At 49.0% G+C, this 25,181-nt stretch overlaps 2 protein-coding genes across 6 annotated transcripts in view; one reads left to right on the forward strand and one right to left on the reverse strand.

Annotated features, from left to right (window-relative positions):
- The window catches only part of COPG2 (COPI coat complex subunit gamma 2), a 35,000-nt gene extending 29,246 nt beyond the window's left edge, over positions 1 to 5,754 (forward strand). For all 3 annotated transcript variants that reach the window (XM_081331754.1, XM_081331752.1, XM_081331753.1), the window contains exons 21-24: positions 694 to 791; positions 2,428 to 2,566; positions 3,620 to 3,718; positions 5,236 to 5,754. In XM_081331754.1, coding sequence (XP_081187880.1) covers positions 694 to 791; positions 2,428 to 2,566; positions 3,620 to 3,718; positions 5,236 to 5,366 — 467 coding nt within the window. In that variant the 3' untranslated portion in view covers positions 5,367 to 5,754. The remainder of the gene's footprint in view (positions 1 to 693; positions 792 to 2,427; positions 2,567 to 3,619; positions 3,719 to 5,235) is intronic.
- A 1,434-nt stretch (positions 5,755 to 7,188) lies between these two features.
- MEST (mesoderm specific transcript) lies at positions 7,189 to 22,891 on the reverse strand. 3 transcript variants are annotated; one of them, XM_081331768.1, is made up of 12 exons: positions 22,875 to 22,891; positions 18,838 to 18,992; positions 17,186 to 17,265; positions 17,015 to 17,092; positions 16,562 to 16,698; positions 15,856 to 15,914; positions 14,982 to 15,022; positions 12,967 to 13,037; positions 12,321 to 12,422; positions 9,632 to 9,708; positions 9,456 to 9,519; positions 7,189 to 8,035 (listed from the first exon to the last, which is right to left on the reverse strand). In XM_081331768.1, the coding sequence occupies exons 2-12, from the start codon at positions 18,989 to 18,991 to the stop codon at positions 7,891 to 7,893; spliced, it is 1,008 nt and encodes a 335-aa protein (XP_081187894.1). In that variant the 5' UTR covers position 18,992; positions 22,875 to 22,891; the 3' UTR covers positions 7,189 to 7,890. The 3 variants fall into 3 exon arrangements, with proteins under 3 accessions (XP_081187894.1, XP_081187892.1, XP_081187893.1); XM_081331766.1 differs by lacking the exon at positions 22,875 to 22,891 and adding an exon at positions 20,618 to 21,349; XM_081331767.1 differs by lacking the exon at positions 22,875 to 22,891 and adding an exon at positions 20,618 to 21,349 and having other exon boundaries at positions 7,189 to 8,197.
- Between the last annotated feature and the right edge of the window lie 2,290 nt (positions 22,892 to 25,181).

Below are 25,181 nucleotides of genomic sequence, written 5' to 3' on the forward strand. Positions count from 1 at the left end.
TCAGAAAGGCACTAGAATTCCCAGTCGCCCACCTAGCTCAGTAGCCCAAAGAGTGAATCTAGCTTAACGGACTCTCCCAACACAGCCACACGGTGTTTTGGGCAATGCACGTAAAAGAGTAGCAGCTCTTTTATTGCCTGGTTTGCAGCACGTGGAGAGCATTTGTTAAGCCCGTTTTGGTGAGCTCATGCTTTCCTGGAATGTGGAACCGAGAAAATGGATTGCTTCGGTTAATAAGAGTCAGTTTGGTCTAGTGGTTAAGGCACCAGGCTAGAATCCTGGAGACATTGAGTTCTAGTCCTGCCTTAGGCATGAAAGTTGGCTGGGTGACTTTGGGCCAATCACCAGGAGACAGTGAGTTCTAGTCCCGCCTTAGGCATGGAAGCCTGCTGGGGTGACTCTGGGCCAATCACCAGGAGACGGTGAGTTCTAGTCCCGCCTTAGGCATGAAAACTGGCTGGTTGACTTTGGGCCAATCACCAGGTGACTGAGAGTTCTGGTCCCGCCTTAGGCATGAAAACCGGCTGGGTGACTTTGAGTCAATCACCAGGAGAGGGTGAGTTCTAGTCCAGCCACAGACATGGAAGCTGGCTGGGTGACTTTGGGCCAGAGTAGTGGTCCATGTGCCAAGGGTTGGGGACCCCGGGTTAACCAACTCTCTCCTTTGCATCTTCTCTCTCTGTCCCCCCCTAGTGGCCTGCACGTTTAGCTGCACCATGAAGTTCACAGTTCGAGACTGCAACCCCAACACCGGCGTGCCAGAGGATGATGGTTACGATGACGAATACGTGGTAAGGTCCAGCGAGTTTGTGGTCAGCTGGGGCAGGGTTTTGATTGGACAATTGCAAGACAATGGACAATTGACTATTTTACATTCCCCCGACAGACCCTGAGACACAGCAAGCGGTCATCAATGGGGACCGTTTGCCAAGCATTCGGGTTTGAATCACGTGGACATGAAGATGCTGCAAAGGTCGTAACGGTGAAAAACGGTTGTTAAGTAAATATTTTCCAGTGCCGCTGTAACTTTGAACAGTCACTAACTGAACTGTTGTAAGCCAAGGACTGCCTGTATTCCAAAGCATATGACACACGATGGTATACAGGTAGACCTCAAGTTACAGCCGTTCATTTAGTGACCGCTTGAAGTTACAACACTCGTGAAAAAAGGGACTCATGACCATTTTTCACCCTTAATGACCGTCACAGCATCCCGAGGGCAGGGGTAGGCAACCTTGGCTCTTTTATGACTTGCGGGCTTCAACTCCCAGAATTCCTGAGCCAGCATGGGGGAACTATGGCCCCCTCATGACTGGTGGACTTCAACTCCCAGAATTCCTCAGTCAGCATGGGAGAACTATGGCCACTTCATGACTCGTGGACTTCAACTCCCAGAATTCCTGAGCCAGCATGGGGGAACTATGGCCCCCTCATGACTGGTGGACTTCAACTCCCAGAATTCCTGAGCCAGCATGGGGGAACTATGGCCCCCTCATGACTGGTGGACTTCAACTCCCAGAATTCCTCAACCAGCATGGGGGAACTATGCCCCCCTCATGACTTGCGGACTTCAACTCCCAGAATTCCTGAGCCAGCATGGGGGAACTATGGCCCCCTCATGACTGGTGGACTTCAACTCCCAGAATTCCTCAACCAGCATGGGGGAACTATGCCCCCCTCATGACTTGCGGACTTCAACTCCCAGAATTCCTGAGCCAGCATGGGGGAACTATGGCCCCCTTCATGACTCGTGGACTTCAACTCCCAGAATTCCTCAGCCAGCATGAGGGAACTATGCCCCCCTCATGACTTGTGGACTTCAACTCCCAGAATTCCTGAGCCAGCATGGGGGAACTATGGCCCTTTCATGACTCATGGACTTCAACTCCCAGAATTCCTGAGCCAGCATGGCTTAGTATGGAAACCTCTCCCTTTCCACTCAGCGTGGCTGGCTCAGGAATTCTGGGAGTTGAAGTCCACAAGTCACAAAAGAGCCAAGGTTGCCTACCCCTGCCATAGGGTCACGTGATCAAAATTCGGACTCTTGGCAAATGATATGTACTTATGACAGGTTCAGCGTCCCGGGATCACGAGATCCCCTTTTGCGACCTTCTGATCTGCAAAGTCAGTGTGGGGGGGGGAAAGCTGGATTCACTAAACAACCACGTTACTAAGTTAACCCTGGCAGCGATTCACTTAACAACCGTGGCAAGAAAGTTCATAAAATGGGGCAAAACTCAATAACAGTCTTGTTCACCAATGGAAATTTTGGCCTCAGTAAGTCGAGGAGACCCTCCCCAATGCACAGTCTTTTTCAGCAACGGGAATTTTGGCCTCAGTTGTGGACATAAGTCGAGAACACACAAACACACACACACACACACACACAAACACACACACACAGCTTTTTGCGCTTCCCTTCCGCAGCTGGAAGACCTGGAGCTGGCTCTCTCCGACCACATCCAGAGGATCCTGAAGCCCAACTTCGCAGCAGCCTGGGAGGAGGTGGGCGATGACTACGAGAAAGAGGAGACTTTCGCACTCAGCACCATTAAAAGCCTGGAGGGTGAGAGTTTCTCTTTTAAAGCAGCAGTGGGTTTGGGGAAAGACCCTCCCAGCCAATGGGCACTTTCCACCATCTTTAAAAACATACCAGGATTCTTGGTTGTCTTGGAGTGCAGCCTAAAGCTAGGGAATTCTGGGGGTTGAAGTCCATCCATCTTAAAGCAGGCCGGTTGGGGAATTCTGGGAATTGAAGTCCGCCCATCTTAAAGCATGCTGGCTGGGGAATTCTGGGTGGTGAAGTCCACCCATCTTAAAGCAGGCCAGCTGGGAAATTCTGGAAGTCCACCCATCTTAAAGCAGGCTGGCTGGGGAATTCTGGGAGTTGAAGTCCACCCATCCTAAAGCAGGCTGGCTGGGGAATTCTGGGAGTCCATGCACTCATGGGGACCAGACGATGGAACTTCAAATCTGGGTCGTTTATGTACCTTTGCAGGGGAGGGGACTCTTTCGTGACCTTATTGGGTTTATATTTATATTTGATTATTTTTTATGCTGTAAGCCACCCAGAGTCAATTTAAAACGAGATGGGCGGCAAATAAATTTAATAAATAAGTAAAGTTTGAACGGCCAATCTGTAGTCCTCGGCTTACGACTGCTTGCTTAGTGATTGTTCAAAGTTTATTAATTGATTAAAGAACAGAAGCAACCTAGAACGAAGAAGGAATTCCCTGACAGTGAGGACAATTAACCAGTGGAACAGCTGGCCACCAGAAGTTCTGGGTGCTCCATCCTTGGAGGATTTTAAGTAGAGACTGGACAGCCATTTGTCTGAAATGCTATAAGGTCTCCTGCCTTATAGGGGGCTGGACTAGAAGACCTCCAAGGTCCCTTCCGACTCTTATCCTATTCTCAAGGAAGTCCAAGGTGTTCTTTGCAGCTCATGGCAAGGAAAAAGGGGTGTCTTCACCAGCCAATGGACACACACACACACACCCGCTTTGCTTCTCAGGGGCTGCTCGCTAAACTCTCCAAAACCTCTGAATCCCCGTGTCTCGAACTCTGGACCAGTGGCAAGACTGACCACCTCTCTTTTCGAAACCCGCCCCCAATGTAGAAGCTGTGAACAACATTGTGAAGTTCCTCGGCATGCAGCCTTGCGAGAGATCGGATAAAGTGCCAGAGAACAAGAATTCCCACACCCTGTACCTGGCAGGTAATTGGGGGGGGGGTTTCAGGATACTAAAGCTCCCTGCAGTTACAGTCGGGTTCCCCATGAAAGTGTCTCCTCCTCCTCCTCCTTCTTCTGTCTCTCATATCTCTCTCATCTCTTTCTCATTCTTTCTTTCTCATCTCTTTCTCATCTTTCTCCTTTCTCTCTCATCTCTCATTCTCATCTCTCTCTCATCTTTTTCTCATCTCTCCTTTTTCTCTCATCTTTCTCATTTTTCTCTCATCTCTCATTCTCATCTTTCATCTTTCTCTCATCTCTCCTCTTTCTCATCTCTCCTTTTTCTCATCTCTCTCATTTTTCTCTCCTCTTTTTTCTCATCTTTCTCCTTTCTCTTTTCTCCTCTTTCTCCTCTCTCCTCTCATTCTCATCTCTCTCCTCTTTCTCATCTCTCTCATCTCTCACTTTCTCTCTCATCTTTTTCTCTTTCTCATCTCTCTCTCTCTCTCTCTCTCTCTCTCACACACACACACACACACACACACAGAGAGAGAGAGAGAGACACCCCTACCTACGTTTGGTTCAGGAAGAAGGTGCCCAGATCCACCTTTGATGAATTTGGGGGCTTAAAACTGAAGATACCCGTTGCTCACCCCCTTGGGGATCACCCCCACCATGAAGATTTTGTCGGATTGGGAAACGAGGAGTGATGATCTGTTGAAGAGATTTTCCCTGACTCCGAGTGCGTTGTTCTGCCGACACTTGAATGAGCAGGAGGGAAGGAACTCGGCATTCGAACGGGTTTTAATTTCACACCTGGGCTCTATAAAATCAAGTGACGGGAGCTCCTCTAATATAAACAATATTTTAGTTTTCTCCTGTTCTTTTTTTCGGTGGGGAGGAAAGCCTACCACGTTTTTCTCCTTAAGGAGTTGTTAGAACGTTGTCATCTGTTAAAAAGCGCCTCCCCCTCCCCCCGTTAAGTAATTATAGGCAAATAAGTCTATTTTGTAATTTCTTTAGCTTTATTGCTTCGTACGTAATTCAAGGTAAAAATATCTTAATACTTCTTCCTCCTACTCCTTTTCCCCGTAACAACCACCCTGCGAGGTGGGTTGGGCTGAGAGACAGGGACTGGCCCAGTCACCCGGCTGGCTTTCATGGCTGAGGCAGGACTAGAACTCACCGTCTCCCGGTGATTGGCCCAAAGTCACCCAGCCAGCTTTCATGCCTAAGGTGGGACTAGAACTCCCCGTCTCCCAGTGATTGGCTCAGTCACCCAGCTAGCAGAACTAGAACTCCCCATCTCCTGGCAATTGGCAGAAACGTCACTCCACCGGCTTTCATGCCTAAGGCAGAATTAGAACTCAGCGTCTCCTGGTTTCTAGACCTGCACCTTGACCACTACACTATAAGGCCAATTGATGGGTTGATGATTGATTGACGGCTTTGGGAAGGCCGTGGAAGGCCCTAACACAGCACCATCTCATTGCTTCTGGATTCTTGAAATCCGGCGTACCTTCTCTCATTTGCTCTCCCCCCCACCTTCCCTTCATCTCCAGGTATGTTCAGAGGCGGCTTAGATGTCCTGGTCAGAGCCCGACTCGCTCTCGGCGACGGCGTCACCATGCAGGTGACCGTCCGGAGCATCGTAGAAACCCCTGTGGATGTCATCTTGGCTTCTGTCGGCTAACCATCATAACCCGTCCAATCCCGAGGTGGTCCCATCCCGAATCCTCTTACGGCAAGGCGCAACCTGGATCCGCGGCGGTGTATTTCTTTCGTTCGTTCGCCGATTCCCTTCGTTGATTGTTGCTGTCTCAAGGAATTTTGGGCACTCCTCTTGCGTTTCCCCCAAGGCCAGGGAAACTCTTGCCTCACCTTCATTCTGGTTATAAATTATTGCCTCCGTGCCGCCAGTGAGATTAAAAAGAGGGGGGGGGGGGTTTCCTTTTTTTTCTTTTTTCTTTTTTTTTAAAAAGAGCAGTTCCCAAAATGGGTTTTTATTGGCCACCAATAAATGGGCTATTTCAGCACTTCCAGATGTTTCCACTGGTCTGAATAATAAAACGCATTTGGTATATCAGTGTGTTTCAACTTTAAAAGGTCTGGACTTCCAATTCCCATAGCTGGCTGGGGGATTCTGGGAACTGAGGTCCAGACCCCTCAAACTTACTAAATGATGGATCAAAAGCCGCGTTCCCCACCATGAGGAGAGACCTTAGGGCAGGGGTCGGCAACCTCGGCTCTTTTATGACTCGTGGACTTCAACTCCCAGAATTCCTGAGGCAGCATGGGGGAACTATGGTCCCCGTGACTTGTGGACTTCAACTCCCAGAATTCCTCAGCCAGCATGGCTCAGCTTGGAAACCTCTCCCTTTCCCCTCAGCATGGCTGGCTCAGGAATTCTGGGAGTTGAAGTCCACGAGTCATAAAAGAGCCTTGGTTGCCGACCCCTGCCCTAAGGTCTCTCCTCATGGTGGGGAACGTGGCTTTTGTTCCATCATTTAGTAAGTTTGAGGGGTCTGGACTTCAGTTCCCAGAATCCAGGTTGCCTACCCCTGCCTTAGGGTGTTTTAGCTTAGAACAAAAGCAAGTAATCCTTGACTTACAACAATTCATTTAGTGACCGCAGTGATTCACTTAAGGACCCTGGCAGGGAAGGTCGTAAAATGGGGCAAAAACTCACTTAAGAAATGTCTTATTGAGCAGCGGGGAATATTCGGCTCGATTGCAGTCGTAAAACCGAGGACTAACTCATACTGGGGTATTTAAAAAGGCAGCATGGAAAATAATTCATTCTTACTCTTAACAATCCAAGGTTATCAATGGGAAGCCAACGCCAGGATCCGTGGGAGTAACAAAAAGTCTTTATGTAGCGCACAGCTGGGCTCCAAAATTTACAATTTAAATGGACTGAAAAAGAGATGAGACGACAAAGCTCATCGAAGGTGCCGTACAGCTCATTTAGCGACCGTTCAGTTAACAACGGCACAGGAAAATGACGTTATGACCGTTTTTCCACCCTTACGCCCATCCCAGCATCCCCACGTCCGCATGATGAAGCTTCAGATGCTCGGCAACTGACCTGTACTTATGACGGTCGCAGTGTCCCGGGGTCACGTCGATCCCCTTTTGCGACCTTCCGACAAGCAAAGTCAACGAAGCCATTTTTTTTAAAAAAAAAAATCCCATTTATATCCCGCCCTTCTCCGAAGACTCAGGGCGGCTTACAAGCTTAGCAGTAGCCTTCATTCTATGTATATGCCTGCTTATTAGAGCTTTCACACACACCCCAAGCGGCATTATTACAAAGTCAGCTTATTGCCCCCAACAATCTGGGTCCTCATTTTACCTACCTGGGAAGGATGGAAGGCTGAGTCAACCTTGAGCCTGGTGGGACTCGAACCTGCACTAATTGCAGGCAGCTGGTGTTACTTAAGGAGACATTAGCCCACTGCTCCACCAAGGCTCTGGGTTGGACTAGAAGACCTCCAAGGTTCCTTTTTTTAAAAAAAATCCCATTTATATCCCGCCCTTCTCCGAAGACTCAGGGCAGCTTACAATCTAAAGCACAATGTGCTTAGCAGTAGCCTTCATTCTATGTATATGCCTGCTTATTAGGGCTTTCGGGGTCCCCCCCAAGCGGCATTATTACAAAGTCAGCTTAATTGCCCCCAACAATCTGGGTCCTCATTTTACCTACCTGGGAAGGATGGAAGGCTGAGTCAACCTGGAGCCTGGCGGGACTCGAACCTGCACTAATTGCAGGCAGCTGGTGTTACTTACGGAGGCATTAGCCCACTGCTCCACCAAGGCTCTCTGAACAACCGTGTTACTAATTAAAGGCCTACAGTGATTCACTTAACAACCGCGGTGGGAAAGGCCGTAAAACCGGGCAGAACTCACAAACGTCTCGCTTAGCGACAGAAATTTTGGGCTCAGCTGTGGTCGTTAAGTCGAGGACTACCTGCACTGCCTTAATGTGAGAAACGGTTGTAAGTCACTTTTTTCCAGTGGCATTGTAACTTGGAACGGTCCCTAAACCAACTATTTTAAGTACTGTATCAGTCCTGATCCTGCTGGACTATTCATTTCTGCTTGCTTGGTCTATCTCTCCCTGCATCTTCCAGAGTCAGGATTATTATTATTATTATTATTATTTTGGGGGGGGGGGAGACAGGCTCCCTGCAAACGGCTTCGGGCCCCCTCCCTCCCTATCTCCACCAATCCATCGGCTGGATTCGGTTAGGTTTACTCCCCAAGGCTAGAGATTGCTTCCAAAGGTTGGTTTGACTGCTGTCCGGAGTTTTCATCAGCTGTTCCCACGGCTCTCCTATTGCTCCAGAGTACAAAATTGTCCTAAGAAGAAAAGAGAGATGGTTTCTGTCCGTCTTCTTTGTGGCTCAGAAGGAGTTGATGAAGTTTAAGTAGGCATTCAGGAAACCCTGAGGGTCCTCCAGCTGAGGGTAGTGGCTGATGTGATCATCCAGCACTGTCACGGTCGACATGGGGAGCACCTGCCTGTCAAAAAACAGCAGAGAATAAGGATAGGAGTGGAGTGGAGTGGAAGAGAAGAGAATAAAGAATAGAAGAGAATAAAGAATATAGACTAGAACAGGGGTAGGCAACCTCGGCTCTTTTATGACTCATGGACTTCAACTCCCAGAATTCCTGAGTCAGTATGCTGACTCAGGAATTCTGGGAGTTGAAGTCCATGAGTCATAAAAGAGCCAAGGTTGCCTACCCCTGGACTAGAATAAAGAATAGAACAGAATAGAATAGAAAATACGGAACAAAACAACAGAACAGAATAGAATTGAACAGACAACAGAGTTGTCTGAAATGGTAAATTTCCTGCCTGAGCAGGGGGGTTGACTAGATGATCTCCGAGGTCCCTTCCAACCTTATTATTACTATGGAATGGAATAAGAATTAGAATAGAAATAGAAATAGAATAGGAATAGGAATAGAAAATATGGAACGGAACAGAACAACAGCACAGAATAGAACTGAACAGACAAGAGAGTTGTCTGAAATGGTAAATTTCCTGCCTGAGCAGGGGGTTGACTAGATGATCTCCGAGGTCCCTTCCAACCTTATTATTCCTATGGAATGGAATAAGAATTAGAATAGAATTAGACATAGAATAGAATTAGAAATACAATAGAATAGGAATAGGAATAGAAAATATGGAATGGAACAGAACAGAACAGAACAGCTGGAAGGGACTCGGCAGAAAACATCTTGCAGCCAATAAGGCTCCACACACCCACTTGCATCGCTCAGGTGACCCTGAGGACACAGACAAGCCTCCAAGTGGCCTCAACGACCCTCTAAATGAATGCAAATGACCAGCCGTCTGCAAGGAGTATAAATCCTTCCCTTCCCCACCATCCAGTCAGAGTTGAGGAAGCTTCTCGGATGAGAAGCAAAACCTCTTCCAAGGGGGGTGGGGGGAAAGTCCAGTGGCCTCCTGAAAAAAAGCACCTTTGAAAGCAGGAAACTCCAAACCAGGGGTGTCAAACTCGCAACGTCACGTAACGTGTCACAACACATCGTAACTTTTTCCCCCCCGTTGCCGCCGATGGGGCCGGCGCGTTTTCACTACGATGCATTCGGCCCGCGGGCTGGCAGTTTTGACACCCCTGCTTTACACCAGTGTGCAAAGACGTCGTTTCGCTTTGGACCAAGAAACAGGATGAAGCCACATTTTTTTGTGGGTGGGTGGGTCCTTGAAATGTGACGGGGAGACCTTCTGCCCCACCCCCAACCAGCTTACTTATAAAGCCGAAGAAATTCCGGGTGAGGATTGACCGGATCCAGTGGTCCATAAATCAGATGCACTGGAAGAGAGGAAGAGCGCCACAACGTTTGACACGAGGACCCAAATGAGAACAAGTGTCCTAAAAAAATGTCCCATTCTTATGACGCCCATCGAAGTTTGGTGCTACTCACAGGGAACCGAGGTGGATCGCAGTGCCCCAACCCAGCGGTCCCTGTGTTGCTTCCGCTGGTGGATATACTGTAAAAGGCTGCAAAGCAAAAATTTAAGGGGTGATCAATTACAGGATAACGGAGCTGAAAGGGACCTCAGAGGTCTTCTAGCCCAACCCCGTGCTCGAGGGTTTCAACCTTGGCAACTTTTAAGACTTCTGGACTTCAACTCCCAGAATTTCCCAGCCAGCCCTGCAATTTACAACATTTTTTCCCCACAAACCAGTAACTTCTAGTTCCCCCCTCGCCAAAAAAAATTGCTTAATGATACTGATGTTTGCTTAATGACCCCCACAAAAAAAAAAAAGAAAAATGGATCCAGTCACGGGATGACCCACTGCAGCGGCCACGTCTCGTGACCCTAATTGGCAGGCTCGTTTTCCAGTTTTGACGTTGCGGTGACACGGGTGCAGGAAGATGGGGCTCCCTCTTTCGCATTCGATTTCACCCCACTGGGTTCCCTGGAAAGGGTTGAAAGTCGCCCCGTAGAGGCAACAAGCGAGGAGGGGACTGCAGGAGGGCGGCGGCCCTTCCGTTTGATCCGAGGAAGCCTTCCAAACCGGCGGGGGAAAGACTGGCTACATTTGTGTAGCCAGTCAGAAGCTGCTGACAACGGAAGACAATAAGCACTAACAACCTTTCAGCAATGTGAATGAAACTGGGTGAGACTCTATCCTCTCTTTATGACTCTAAGACTTCTTCCTGGAAAAAACTGTTCAAAGCACCCTCCCCGATGAGAGAGGGAAGGGGAATTTCCGCCCCATTCCCTCAGGAAAAGAAAAGCGGCGAACTAATTACTTGGGGGAAACAGAAAATCACAAGGTTAATTTGGAATTAATACACATATATGGCTTTGAAGTAAGGGACGTGGTGGCTTAGTGCAGTGTTTCCCAACCTTGGCAGCTGGAAGATGTCTGGACTTCAACTCCCATAATTCCTCAGTCAGCTTTGCTGGCTGGGGAATTCTGGGAGTTGAAGTCCAGACATCTTCCATCTGTAAAGGTTGAAAAATGCTGGCTTAGTGGGTTGTCGATCAGAAGGTCGGCAGTTAGGCGGGTCGAATCCCGAGTGCTGTGTAACAGAGTGAGCGCCTGTTACTCGTCCCAGCTTCTGCCAACCTAGCAGTTCGAAAGCACGTAAAAATGCAAGTAGAAAAATAGGGACCACTCCGGTGGGAAGGTAACAGCGTTCCGTACACCTTTGGCGTCTAGTCATGCCGGCTACATGACCACAAAGACGTCCTCGGACAAGCGCTGGCTCTTCGGCTTTGAAGCGGAGATGAGCACCGGCCCCTAGAGTCGGAAACGACTAGCACGCATGTGCGGGGGAAGCTTTACCTTTACCTTGATGGCTTTGAAATTTGGGGACTAAATGTGTTTTTGAGACTTTTTTTTAAAAAGCTTGTAATATAAGTTTGGATTTCAAAAGCTGGAAAATGGCACTAGTGACATCTAGTGGCAAATTACAGCAGTACAATTTGTTACGCATAAAGCACGGGTTGGCAACCCGCGGCTCTGGAGCCTTCTCCTGCGGCTCCCAGTCATTCTGCGCCATTTGCAGAGAGACAGAGAGGCACTTGCGCTTCCCTTCCCTTCTCTCTCTCTCTCTCTCTCTCTCTGTGTCAGCTTGTCCGAGAACAGCATGAAGCCACCTTGCCAGGTGAACAGAAGATTGGAGAGAGGGAGAGATAGAGAGGGGGGGGGGGAGAGAGAGAGAGGGAGAGAAAGAGAGAGAGAAAACACATGCACAGCAGCCTCTATTTCTTTTTAATTAAAGTCTTCAATCAAGCTCTCCCCCTTGCGTGCATATGCGCACGCGGGTTTTGCAGCTCCCAGTGTGTTTTTTCCCCCTCTGGGAAATGGGTCCAAGTGGCTCTTTGAGTGTTTAAGGTTGCCGACCGCTGGCCTAAAGGAAACTTGATTTGAAGCCAAGATTGAGATAAGACTCTTGCTGTCTGTCCTTGGAAACTTTTACTTTTGAAGAGTGCAGCTGGGAAAAGGGTGGGGGGGAACCTTTTGGTCTGCTTATCGGTGTGTCAGGGACAAAGAACTATTTTGAAACCGGCCGGCCTGAACTACGAATATAAATATTAACTGACTTTCAGAGCTGTGTTGTGGAACCATTTCCCTGCAGGAGAAACACACTTCATCGCTTGAGATGATAGGATGGTTTGGATCACCAATCTTTGATTGATGAACAATTTTTATTATAAAGACCACCTACAAAAAAAAAAAGGAAATGGATGTCCCGTACTCAGCTTTAAATGGTAAAAAAAAACATCTCTAACACTTGTCCTCAGAGTCTTCAGTTTGATATACCACCAAGAAGATATGGATGAGGATCAGAAAGAAATTCTCTCTATGTTGAAATCAATACAAGAGACTATTGCAGGGGTTCCTCAAACTTGGCCCTTTGATGACTTGTGGACTTCAACTCCCAGAATTCCTCAGCCAGGCACGCGTGCCTGGCTGAGGAATTCTGGGAGTTGAAGTCCACAAGTCATCAAAGGGCCAAGTTTGAAGACCCCCTGGACTATTGCTTTAGCTCGTGATGAGACTAGAAATAATACAAAGGAGACATAATTGGCAGGCTCAATTATGGTCGTAAGTGGAGGACTGCCTGTACTGCATTTGGGGATTTAAGGTCCTACCTGTCTACCACAAGATTGCCATCATTTGTTCGCAGGGCTGTCCACATGTCCCACAATTCGGCCTCTGAAGGCTGGGTGTACGGGCCAAAGACTTCAGCAAGGCTGGAGGGATTCAAGGCAAGATGGATCAGCACCGAAGGATTCACACAAACACACACACACCAGTCAATCCTCTTGATGAGCGGTTCTCCCACTCAAATTTTAGGACTCTAGGGAAGATTATTTGAGGACCCCGATTCTACAATGTTTCTCAAACCTAAAACACTTGGAAGACGTGGACCCAACTCCCAGAATTCCCCAGCCAGCATGCTTTAACATTTGTGGACTTCAATTCCCAGAATTCCCCAGCTGGCTGGCTTTAAGATGGCTGGACCTCACCTCCCAGAATTCTCTAGCCAGTATGCTTTAAGATAAATGGACTTCACCTCCCAGAATTCCCCAGCTGGCTTGCTTTAAAACAAATGGACTTCAACTCCCAGAATTCTCCAGCCGGTTGGCTTTAAGATGGGTGGACCTCAATTCCCAGAATTCCCCAGCAGGCTTGGGAATTCAGGGATTTGAAGTCCACGTCTTCCAAGTTTTTCCAATTTGAGAAACGCTGTTGTGAAAGGGCCCAAACCTAAAGGGTTTAAAATGCAAAACTCACCTTTTGGCGAAGAAAAAATAGTTCATTAGTCGAGTGAGAATGGGCGATAGCAGAGCGCCATCTTTGAGAATCTGAAGAGGAGGAAGAAAAAAGGAAAACCCTGTTCCAGTAGGATACTTGAAATAGTTTGCAGGGGGGGGAAGAGGAGGAGGAGGAGGAGGAGGAGGAGGAAAGAAAGTTTTGCACTAGCAAAATTGAAGCAAAGCACAGCAGGGTTAGGCAACCTTGTGGACTTCAACTCCCAGAATTCTTGAGCCAGCATGGGGGAACTATGGCCCCTTCATGACTCGTGGACTTCAACTCCCAGAATTCCTCAGCCAGCATGGGGGAACTATGGCCCCCTCATGACTCGTGGACTTCAACTCCCAGAATTCCTCAGCCAGCATGGGGGAACTATGGCCCCTTCATGACTCGTGGACTTCAACTCCCAGAATTCCTCAGCCAGCATGGGGGAACTAGGGCCCCTTCATGACTTGAGGACTTCAACTCCCAGAATTCCTGAGCCAGCATGAGGGAACTATGGCCTCCTCATGACTCGTGGACTTCAACTCCCAGAATTCCTGAGCCAGCATGAGGGAACTATGGCCATGACTTGTGGACTTCAACCCCCAGAAGTCCTGAGCCAGCATGGCTCAGCTTGGAAACCTCTCCATTTCTCCTCAGCCTGGCAGACTCAGGAATTCTGGGAGTTGAATTCCACGAGTCATAAAAGAGCCATGTTTGCCTACCCCTGGGCTAGCTGAAAAAAAATTGCTTTCCAAATTTAAAACCCCTATTGCAGTGCAAATGAAGATCCTTTCATCTGGCTCCAGGATGCGGCGTGATTTCCGCAAGAGGTCCAGGATCTCCAAAGAGAACGATCACGAAGCAGAGGCTTTCCTGGTGAGACCGGTGTTCTGAACCAGCCAACTACCGGCCTTGTAATAAGGCAAACCCCTGTTCAAGCAGTAGAGACTGGAGAGCGTCTGAGGCTGCAAAGCGTCTGCCAAGTTTAATTCACAAGCAAAACAACAGAACAAGAAACACAGGAACTTGAATCCTCAAGCGGAAGGGTTGCTTTCAGCAACCAGCCCCTCCCCAAACACTCCTTTTATTTAGAGTTCAGGGCGTGGTCTCCCTGTGCCTCCTCCCGAGGAGACCCGCAGCCTTTTTCTGCTTAGTCCTGCTCGACTGCCTCCTGCGTCGGGCGTCCTTGAACAGGGCCAGCTGTGGGTCATCATCCTCCGCACTATCGGGCTCACGCAGCTGAGAAGAGGGCCCCGGCTGAGAGCTCTGCCAAGCCTGCAAGCCATCATCAGCCGGTTCGTCTTCCACACCCTCCTCCTCCCCCTCATCTGAGTCATCCGATACATCCGAGCCGGCTGCCGGGCCCACAGGCTGACCCTGAGTCACAACAACCGGTTCAGTTCAGAAGGAAAGAGTATGCAGGTAGTTCTTGGCTTAACGACCACAACTGAGGGCCAAATTTCTGCTGCTAAGCAAGACACTTTGCAAAGTGAGTTTTGCCCTATTTGACGACGGCCGTTAAGCGAACCAATGCAATCCTTGAGTAAATTTGGCTTCCCTTCGGCTTGTCTGGGCTCCTTTTGTGGTAGCGAAGTCCAGGACCACCTGGGTTAAATAAATTTAACCGATTAATCTTTTAAGAAGCAGCCTTGGTGTGAAAGAAAAGATCGGGGAGCATATTCAGGAAGTGAAAAATTAGCTTGCCAACTCCTATTGCAACTTTAATTTCTTTCTTCCTACGCAGTCTCTCTCTTTCTAGGTGTTTCTACTTAATCTGCTTTTTTTAAAAAATAATAATAATAATAAAATAAAACCCTGCTGTTGCAAGGAACGGACTTTGCTGCCAGAGCTTAAGCAGACATAACACAGATGGAATATTTATTTCTTGGCTTACGGGATGATTTCCCCCCCCCCCCAAAAAAAAGAGCGAAAAATGATCTCCCAGCCCAGTTTTTCAGAAGATTCTTCAACTAAACGTGCCATTTTTTTTTCCTGCAAGAACAAATTACCTTCTGGATGAACCTGGGATAATGGACTTCTGGAAAGATGCCTGAAAAAAAAATTTAAGACAGGGGTGGAAGACAGATATTTGTTCCTACGGTTTTCCATGTGTCACGAACGCAATTTTTTACCCAGGGGGTTAACGCTGAGATCAAGTGTGCCAGGAGACTTGGCCAAAACAGGTGAGTGATCAAAGGGCATCTCCTAGGTTTTAAATTGCATTGAATCCTAAAGCTGGAAGGGACCTCAGAGGTCTTCTAGTCCAACCCCCAAAGCAGGAGAACTTATACCATCCTGGACAAATGGCTTTTGATTCAGAAGAGAGGATTCAGAATGGAGATGGAAAGGGACCTTGGAGGTCTTCTAGTCTAACCCCCTGGTTCAAGCAGCAGACCCTCTCCCCATTTCAGACAAAGGGCTGTCCAATCTCTTCTTGAAAGCCTCCAGTGATGGAGCACCCACAACTTCTGGAGGCAACTTCTGCCCCACTGATTAATAGGGTTGTACAATGCTAATACGTAACAGAAACGTCACAAAATCCTAGGGATGGAAGGGACCTTAGAGGTCTTCTAGTCCAACCCCCCTGCTCAAGCTGGAGGCCCTGTAACATTTCAGGAAACTTGACTCTTCAATCTCCTCTTAAAAACCTCCAGAGATGGAGCACCCACAACTTCTGGAGGCCAGTCGTTCCATTAGTTAATTGCTCTCACTGTCAGGAAATTTCTCCTTAGTTCCAGGTTGCATCTCTCCTTCCTTATCTTCAAAACCTCCAGCACTGCAGCACCCACAACTCAACGAGGCAAACCGTTGATTTTCCCCACGGATTCCCTTCTTACGTCCCGAGTTAACTTTTCAACAGGACTTCTCCCGCCAATGACTTACCTCCATTCGACAGACACAGGCTGTTGATCAGGATGCATCCCGTTTTATTGTGTTCGTACCTGAAAACAGGGGAAAGCGGAGTAAAGTACAGCGAAACGTAACTCAGTTCAAGAGGTTTTTTTTTTTAGAAACCGCTTTTGCAATTTGGAGGAGGGCTTTTGGCAAGGCAGAGAAGCTGTGTGGCGGTATACCAAGCTCTCCAGCTCCGCGGCGGCGCAATTTGTGACATCCGCGTGGGTTCGGGACTCCAGCAAGCGGCGAGGCAGGGCCGCATCCGCTTGTGAGAGAAGCGGGGACTTGGCAGGGTAGGGGAGAGGTGGTCCGGGCGCTTGTCCGCCCGACTGGACAAAAGCTCCGGGACTCAAGGTTGTGGCACAAAGCCTGGGCCCTTTGGGGCTCTCAGGGCGTAGCGCCAAAGTAGCGTGTTTCAGCCTCTCTGTGGTCGTTGGCGCTGCGATGCTGCAACCTATGTAACTTTGGGGCCCGCTCGTAAGTACTTTTGGCGAGGATGTCATAACTTCAAACGTTTGCTAAGGGAACGTTCATAACTCGAGGACTACCCGTAGAGCAATTTGCTTAACAACCAGGGCGGAAAAACAGCCATCAAGTCGGGCACGACTCTGCTCCCAGTTGTGGCCGTGTACAGCGAGGACTTCCGGTCGTTTGCTGAGAAATGCCTAAATCCAAACGGGGAGTTTCCGCCCACCTGTACAGCAGTTCTTGCGCCACGGTGTCTCCATAGTCGTGAGAAAGGAGGTTGATCCGTTGGTTCAGAAGTCCCAGGTGGCGCAACAGGCCTTCCACGATGCTGGCTTGTTCGAAGATGGAGTACGCATGAGGCCGCTGTTTGCAGTGTGAGAAAGAGAGAGGTGAGCACCGAATTCGAATCAAGCCCTTCAGTGCCAAATGTCTACCTGAGCCCGACTTTTCAGGTTACGACCGAGCCAACTGCAGATCTACTGCAGGTGAAGCAGACACGGGCCGGGTCAAGTTGGAAGCAGTGACCTCACCGAGACACCACACTTTGTGCGTAAAGCGTTGTAAAGGGCTATTAACACTTCCCGTGTCCTTGATTCTACCCCTCCGTTAATGCTAATGACATTGTTTGGAAAAAGGAAGTTACGGAAGAAACCACCCACCTCCTTCAAAACGTACTCACAGGTTTATCGCTGAAGCCAAACCCCACAAAATCCAGCGCAATCACACGATGGAATCGCTGTGTGAGCGCTTCCCAAATCTGCAGGTGAGGCACGAAAAGAGGATGGTTGCCGTGAGTTCCTACGATTGCAAGCCAGCCTCCCCACCGTCACCATGTCCGTTACCTCCTCACCTTGTACCAGTCGTAACTCGAGGTCGGAAAGCCGTGCAAGAGGACCACAATGTCTGAACTCCCGACGGCGCCGGGGGAATCTTAAGGGCAGAGAGGGAACAACCGCTCAGAGGTTCGGCTTTGCCAAAATTTTATTATTATTCTTAGCAGATGAGCAAAAAGGAGAGCAGCCTCCGGAAGGTTGAATATGCCTGCATGAGGCCTCGTGTGCATGTCAGAACGGGTCCAGCTTTCCAACATTGGGGGACACTGTCGGTCGACGTCCCGCTCCCGGCATGATGCTCTTAAATTTGCAAAAAAGGAAGCCAGGCCCCTTGTGTTTAAAAGAACCATTTGAATTCTGGGCGAGTTCCCTCCCAAGGCTATCGCTGGATAACTAGCCAGACATTAAGCCACAAACTAGCCTCAACTAGCTAACATTTACCACCTTTATAAGATGCTACTTTGCTTCTGCCTCAAGCCCTTAAGTCACTCCATATCGTAACATTTCAAGAACCACCTCTTTCTAAACGACCAAAATAATAATAATAATAATGATGATGATGATGATGATGATGATGATGATGATGATGAAAAAGTTGTCGAGAATGAGAGGGTGAAGATCTCATGGGACTTCCGAATACAGACAGATCGCCATTTGGAACGCAACACGCCAGATATCGCAGTCCTAGAGAACTGAAGCGTACAGCTGATTGATATCGCTGTACCAGTCGAAGAAAAAGAACTGGGAAAAATTACGAAATACCGCAACCTGGCCATCGAAACTGCGCAACTATGGATGAAACGTGTAACAGTGACACCCATTGTCATCGGGGCACTGGGAACTATGTCCAAAAACTTTACAAAATACATCAAGAAATCGCAGCTTCCTGTAATAACTCCAGCAAAGCTACAAAAAAACTGCGCTACTCGGAACATCTTACATTTTAAGGAGATACCTGGTTGATCCCTAGGATGCTGGCAGCAACCCATGTCAACCATTAGTGCCAGTCAATTTGAGTGTTCAGTTGACTGAGGTTCGTGTTTTATGAATACAGTAATGCTACTTTCAATTTAACTCGGCTCAGAAAACCGATTAAAGCAGCCGCCTCAGTTTTAGGGCTGTGCAACTGCAGAAACCTTGCTGGAAATGTAGACGGCCGCTTTAAGCAGATGCCAGCGAGTTAGATTCGGACGTCTTTTGAAACTCTCTTCTGGATGAAACTGGCATCTCCACTCAATTACAAGTGGCCCTCGACTTACAATCCTTCGCTTAGTGACTGCTCAAAGTTACAACGGCACTGAAGAAAAGTGATTTGTGACCGTTTTTCCACCCTGACGACCGTTGCAGCAACCCCAACAGTCACCGTGATCAAAATTCAGGCACTTGGCAAACGGCAATGTCCCGAGGGGGGGGGGAAATCATGTGACCCCCTTTTGCGTCCTTCTAACGAGCAAAGTCAACGGGGAAGCCAGATTCACTTAACAACCTTGTGACTAACTGAACAACCGCAGCAATTCGCTTAAGGACCGCGGGAAGTAAGGTCGTCAAATGGAGCAAAACTCACTTAACCGCCGTCTGGCTTAGCAACTGTGGTCGTTAAGTCGAGGACCACCTGTAGAGCAAATGGCAAAAGGCTCGGCTATCGAAGGAAAGGTATCTACTACGCAACCTCTGAAAAAGATGTCCTGGGACTTGTAGGTGAAGAAGCTCCCGGAGGAGCGCCAGGAACGCAGAGCGGGAGACAGCTTTGGAGGCGGGATGTGCAGGTAAACAGCAAGCAGGGGCAGCATCAGCAGGCTGACTTGGATCCACCACTCCTTCATTCTGGCAGGGGAGAAAGGGAGGACAGAAAAATTGAAAATGAAAGAAAGCAACCACCCTGTGTAGGATCAAGGAGGGCAAAAAGTGGGGGCGGAGTCAAAAGAGGAATCAGCCTAGAATCCCTACATCCGGGGTCTTCAAACGTGGCCCATTTATCACTTGTGGACTTCAACTCCCAGAATTCCTCAGCCAGCATGTCATCAATTTTTTATATATATAATTGATATATTTTATCATCAATTTTATCTACATATATCAATTTTATATGCATATACAATCATCTCTTTTATCATCAATTTTATCTACATATATCTATCATCTATCTAGCTATAAAAGGTAAAGGTAAAGGTTCTCCCGCACATGCGTGCTAGTCGTTTCCGACTCTAGGGGCCGGTGCTCATCTCCGTTTCAAAGCCGAAGAGCCAGCGCTTGTCCGAGGATGTCTCCGTGGTCATGTGGCCGGCATGACTAGACGCCAAAGGCGCACGGAACGCTGTTCCCTTCCCACCGGAGTGGTCCCTATTTTTCTAGTTGCATTTTTATGTGCTTTCGAACTGCTAGGTTGGCAGGAGCTGGGACGAGGAACAGGCGCTCACTCTGCTACGCGGCACTCGGGATTCGACCCGCCAAACTGCCCACCTTCGGATCGACAAGCTCAGCGTCCTAACCCACTGAGCCACCGCGTCCCTAATAATCTAGCTATACTCTCCATCTATCTATCTATTCTATCTATACATCTCTCTCTTCATTTTATTTCTATCATCCATCTATTCCATCCATCTACTTACTCTATCCATCTATCTATTCCAGGGGTCTTCGAACTTGGCCCTTTTATGACTTGTGGACTTCAACTCCCAGAATTCCTCAGCCAGGCACGCTGGCTGTGGAATTCTGGGAGCTGAAGTCCACAACTTCAAACCTGGCCCTTTTACGACTTGTGGACTTCAGCTCCCAGAATTCCTCAGCCAGTGTGCCTGGCTGAAAGGGTCATGAAAGGGCCAGGTTCGAAGACCCCCCTCTCCTACGTGCTTACAAGCCAACCCAGTCCCAACTCCCCTTGAATTCCGCTGATCCGTATCGACCTCCAAGCAGGTGGTGACTGTTACTTGAGGATATTCCTGTGCATGGGCCCTGTAGCAATAAATCAATTTAATTGGACCTTCGCTTGTGGACCTGGTCTCTTGCACCTGCCACTGCCGGCCAATTGGAAATGCCAGCAGTGGGAGGGAGAGGGACTTCTGACTTCCCGCCAGCTTCCCCATTGACTCTGCTTGCAGGAAGCTGGCCGGGAGCGTCGAAAATCACCTCCTCCTCCTTGGCTGACTTGTGGAACTACCTGCCACTGGCTGGAAGGGAGGAGGCATGGAGGGAGCTGTGGATTAGAAGGAAAATTGAACTCCCGTTTCCCCATCCCGGGGTGTTCCCCAAAAGCCCCCCCTCCCTTCAGGGAGGAAGAGGGCTTACCTGCCGACTGCTAGCATCCCCCAGCTGGCCTTACCTCACCTGTAGGCATCCTGGTCCCTTGAATTCCACTAACCCTTACCTAAACTCTTAGCAGGTGCCAACAGTTAGTTGCAAAGCTTCCTGTGCAGACTTTCGGCAATAAACCATCTTAATTGGATCTTTACCTGCGAACTTGGTCTTTTGCACCTGGCGCACGCCAGGATACAAGCATGGGGGTTTCCATCCTCAAAACCAACAGCCAAAAATGCTCTTTTTTTGGGGGTGGGGACAAATTTTGACTCCTTCCATACTGAAACTTTTGCAAGGAAACAAGCTTTGGAGATTGGGACTCCCCCATCTCCATTTTGCCCAGTGCTAATCCTTTCAGGCCTGCAGGGACTACAGCTCCCATCATCCCCAGACAGGATTGGAATCCACCAAACTCCATGAAAGGCACCAATAGGCTGTTTTTTTGAGTTCTGGAACATCATCCACCCCTCCTCCCTTCTTCTTCCTTTCTTTTTTTTTTTTTAATTAAGCACTCCCCTAAGAAATAATAAATCTTTTCCTGGACATTTCACGTGTGCAAACCGACATTCCAGCAAACCCGTTTTCCCAGTGACTAGGAGTGAACCCCAATGAGGGGTCCTTGGTGCTCTCGGAGCTTGATGGTTTCCCTGCAGACATTTCGTGACCCAACTAGGGAACGTCCTCAGTGACGGAAGGGAGGAGGAAGAGGAAGAGGAGGACTGTGGGGACCTTGGTGCCTTCTGAGCTGGGTGGTTTCCTTGCAGACGTTTCGTGACCCAACTAGGGAACGTCATCAATGCTAAAAGAGGGCAGGGTTTGCTCTGCATTGATGTAACTCCACTTCCTTCTAGCACTGATGATGTTCCCTAGTTGGGTCAGGAAACGTCTGGAAGGAAACCACCCAGCTCAGAGAGCCCCGAAGGACCCCACAGTCCTCCCCCTCCTCTCCACAAACCCCCCTCCCTTCTAGCACTGATGATGTTGCCTAGTTGGGTCGTGAAACGTCTGCAAGGAAACCACCCAGCTCAGAGAGCACCAGGGACCCCACAGTCTTCCTCCTCCTCCTCCTCCTCCTCTCCACAAACCCCCCTCCCTTCTAGCCCTGATGATATTCCCTAGTTGGGTCATGAAACGTCTGCAAGGAAACCACCCAGCTCAGAGAGCACCAAGGACCCCCACAGTCCTCCTCCTTTCTTCTTTTCCTTCCTTCCTTCCTCCTCCTCCTCTCCACAACCCCCCCCTCCCTTCTAGCACTGATGATGTTCCCTAGTTGGGTCATGAAACGTCTGCAAGGAAACCACCCAGCTCAGAGAGCACCAAGGACCCCCACAGTCCTCCTCCTCCTCTTTGCAAAGTCCTCTCCCTTCTAGCCCTGATAATGTTCCCTAGTTGGGTCAGGAAACGTCTGGAAGGAAACCACCAAACTCAGAGAGCACCAAGCACCCCACAGTCCTCCCTCCTCCTCCTCCCAAACCCCCTTCCCTTCTAGCCCTGATGATGTTCCCTAGTTGGGTCATGAAACGTCTGCAAGGAAACCACCCAGCTCAGAGAGCACCAGGGACCCCCACAGTTCTTCTTCTTCTTCTCCTTCCTTCCTTCCTTCCTTCCTTCCTTCCTTCCTTCCTTCCTTCCTTCCTTCCTTCCTTCCTTGCACTGATGATGTTCCCTAGTTGGGTCAGGAAACGTCTGCAAGGAAACCACCCAGCTCAGAGAGCACCAAGGACCCCCACAGTCCTCCTCCTTTCTTCCTTTCCTTCCTTCCTTCCTTCCTCCCTCCCTCTTCCTCCTCCTGCTCTCCACAACCCCCCCTCCCTTCTAGCACTGATGAGGTTACCTAGTTGGGTCACGAAACGTCTGCAAGGAAACCACCAAGCTCAGACAGCACCATGGATCCCACAGCCCTCCCCCTTCTTCCTCCTCCCTCCCTCCCTCCCTTTATTCCTTCTCCTTTCTCTTCCTCCTCCTGCTCTCCACAACCCCCCCCTCCCTTCTAGCACTGATGAGGTTGCCTAGTTGGGTCACGAAACGTCTGCAAGGAGCCCACAGTTCACTGCAGAACTGCAAATATTCCCCTTTATTAGTGAAACCCCAATCTTACAGAGCCCTTTCCCCCATTAATTCAAGCCCCTGGGGGCAACCCCAAAGAGGGCACTTTCTCCCCCCCCTTCTCTTGTCCAGCAATTGCATTTGGGGGGGTGGGGTTGTTTGCAAGTATCCACACAACCCCCCCCCCCAAATCAGTCTTCTCCTTCCTGCGACCTAAAAAAAGAAACCCAAGCCCCCTTTCCCCCCCCCCTCCACCGCAGCCCAGATTTCCCCTCCTTGCAGAGAAAAGCACGAGGGGGCGTCTCTTCCTCCTCCCCCCCCACCCCACCCCTGTCCTGGGGAGAGCGCACATGCGCTCTCGCTCACCTGGGCTACAGTCCGGAAGAAGGCAGGCAGGCAGGCAGGCGCGTGGGCAAAGGCGCATGCGCGTCCCGGGCTCTCTTGGGCCCCGCCCTTGGGGGAGGCCTCCGCGATGCGAGGTTTGCAACGGGGAGGGGCGGAGAGTTTCGCAAGCCGGGCAGAAGAAACGTGTGAACGCGCGGCTGCAGAGCGGGTTGAAATCACCGCGGGAGGGAGGGGCTGCTTTTCTCTCTTCACTCACTCTTTCTGTCTCCTTCCTTCCTTCCTTCCTTCCTTCCTTCCTTCCTTCCTTCCTTCCTTCCTTTCTTTCTTTCTTTCTTTCTTTTTCTTCCTTCCTTCCTTCCTTCCTTCCTTCATTTCTTTCTTCCTTCCTTCCTTCCTTCTTTTCTTTCTTCCTTCCTTCCTTCATTTCTTTTTTCATTTCTTCCTTTCTCTTTCTTTTCTTTCTTTCTTTCTTTCTTTCTTTCTTTCTTTCTTTCTTTCTTTCTTTCTTCCTTCTTTCTTCCTCCTTCCTTCCTTCCTTCCTTCCTTCCATTTTCTTTCTTTTTTCTCTTTGTCCTTCTTCCTCCTCTCTTTCCTTCCCTCCTTTTTTCTATCTTTCTCCCCCCCTCCTTTCTTTCTTTCTTTTTTCCTCCCGCTTTCCATCTTTCTCCTTTCCTTTCCTTTCTTCCCTTTCTTTCTCTCCTTTCCCCCTTCCTTCTTTTTCTATCTTTCTCCCTCCTTTCTTTTTCTCTTTCTTTCCTCCCCTCCATCTTTCTTTCTCCTTTCCTTCTTTCTTCCTCTTTCCTCTTCTTCGTTTCTTTCTTTCTCCCCCTTCCCTTCCTTCCTTTCTTCCCTCCCTCCCTTTATTTCATTCTTTCCTCCTCCTTTCTTCTCCTTCCCTCCCTCCCTCTCCTTTCTCTCCTTCCTTGTTCTTATTTCTTTCTCTTCTCTCTTCCTTTCTCTCTCCTTCCTTCATTCTTCCCTCCCTCCCGCCCTCCTTCTTTCCTTCCCCCATCTCAATAAATTCTAATATTAAGAGTTGCCCCTCATTAAATTGATCTTAACATAAATTATGATGATACCACTCTAATGGCAGAAAGTGAAGAGGAACTAAAGAGCCTCTTGTTGCGGGTGAAGAAGGAGAGTGCAAAACTTGGGTTGAAACTTAACATTAAGAAAACCAAGATCATGGCATCCGGCCCTCTCAATTCCTGGCAAATAGATGGGGAAGAAATGGAGGTAGTGACAGATTTTATTTTCCTGGGCTCCAAGATCACCGCAGGTGGGGACTGCAGCCAAGAAATTAAAGGACGCTTGCTCCTCGGGAGGAAAGCCATGGCAAATCTAGACAGCACACTAAAAAGCAGAGACATCACCCTGTCAACAAAAGTGCGTAGAGTCAAGGCCATGGTCTTCCCAGTTGCAATGTATGGCAGTGAAAGTTGGACCATAAGAAAGGCCGAGCGCCAAAGAATGGAGGCCTTTGAACTCTGGTGCTGGAGAAGACTCCTGCGAGTCCCTCGGACTGCAAGGCGATCAAACCGGTCAGTCCTAGAGGAGATCAACCCTGACTGCTCTTTAGAAGGCCAGATCCTGAAGTGGAAACTCAAATCCTTTGGCCACCTAATGAGGAGGAAGGACTCACTGGAGAAGAGCCTCATGCTGGGAAAGATGGAGGGCAAGAGAAGAAGGGGACGACAGAGAAGGAGGTGGCTGGATGGAGTCACTGAAGCAGGAGGCGTGAGCTTAAATGGACTCCAGAGGATGGTGGAGGACAGGAAGGCCTAGAGGAACGTTGTCCATAGGATCGCAATGGGTCAGACACGACTTCGCAGCTAACAACAACAACATAAATTATACACACAGAGAGAGAGAGAGAGACAGACAGAATTCAGTTTGTGTCCTGTTGGGTCATTGTTTCAACTTATCCTGACCAGATTCCTCAGGATGTGATGGATGGTGACGTTTGCGCCTATGGCGTTTATTGCCCCCATCAGCTTGAAGGCTACTAGACTGCATAAATCAACTTTGTAGGTCAGTTTACAGGTCTTTGCAAATCCAGCGTACAGGTCGTCCTCCAGTTACAACCAATCATTTAGCAACCGTCCAAAGTTATAATGGCGTTGAAAATAGTGACTTATGACACACACCCCTCGTACTTACAACCATCACAGCATCCTCACAGCCGTGTGACCCAAATTTGAGCACTTGGCAACCGGCACGGATTTAGAATAGAATAACAGAGCTGGAAGGGACCATTTCTTAAGGTTAAAATCTGTTTGTTTTTTTCCTTTTTTGGTACCGAATCAAAATTTGTTGTGTGAATGTGAC

This window comes from Vipera berus (assembly GCF_964194415.1).
Source record: "Vipera berus genome assembly, chromosome: 6".
NCBI lineage: Eukaryota > Metazoa > Chordata > Lepidosauria > Squamata > Viperidae > Vipera > Vipera berus.

Bases quoted from the DNA above. Each gene is read 5' to 3' on its own strand.
- MEST (XM_081331766.1), bottom strand. From the start codon at position 20,880: ATGGAGTTTGGTGGATTCCAATCCTGTCTGGGGATGATGGGAGCTGTA. The intron at 17,266-18,837 runs GTTGCGTAGTAG...TCTGCCCTTAAG, and splicing joins CCAGGACATCTTTTTCAGAG to ATTCCCCCGGCGCCGTCGGG. The intron at 15,915-16,561 runs GTGGGCGGAAAC...CCCTGTTTTCAG, and splicing joins GCGCAAGAACTGCTGTACAG to GTACGAACACAATAAAACGG.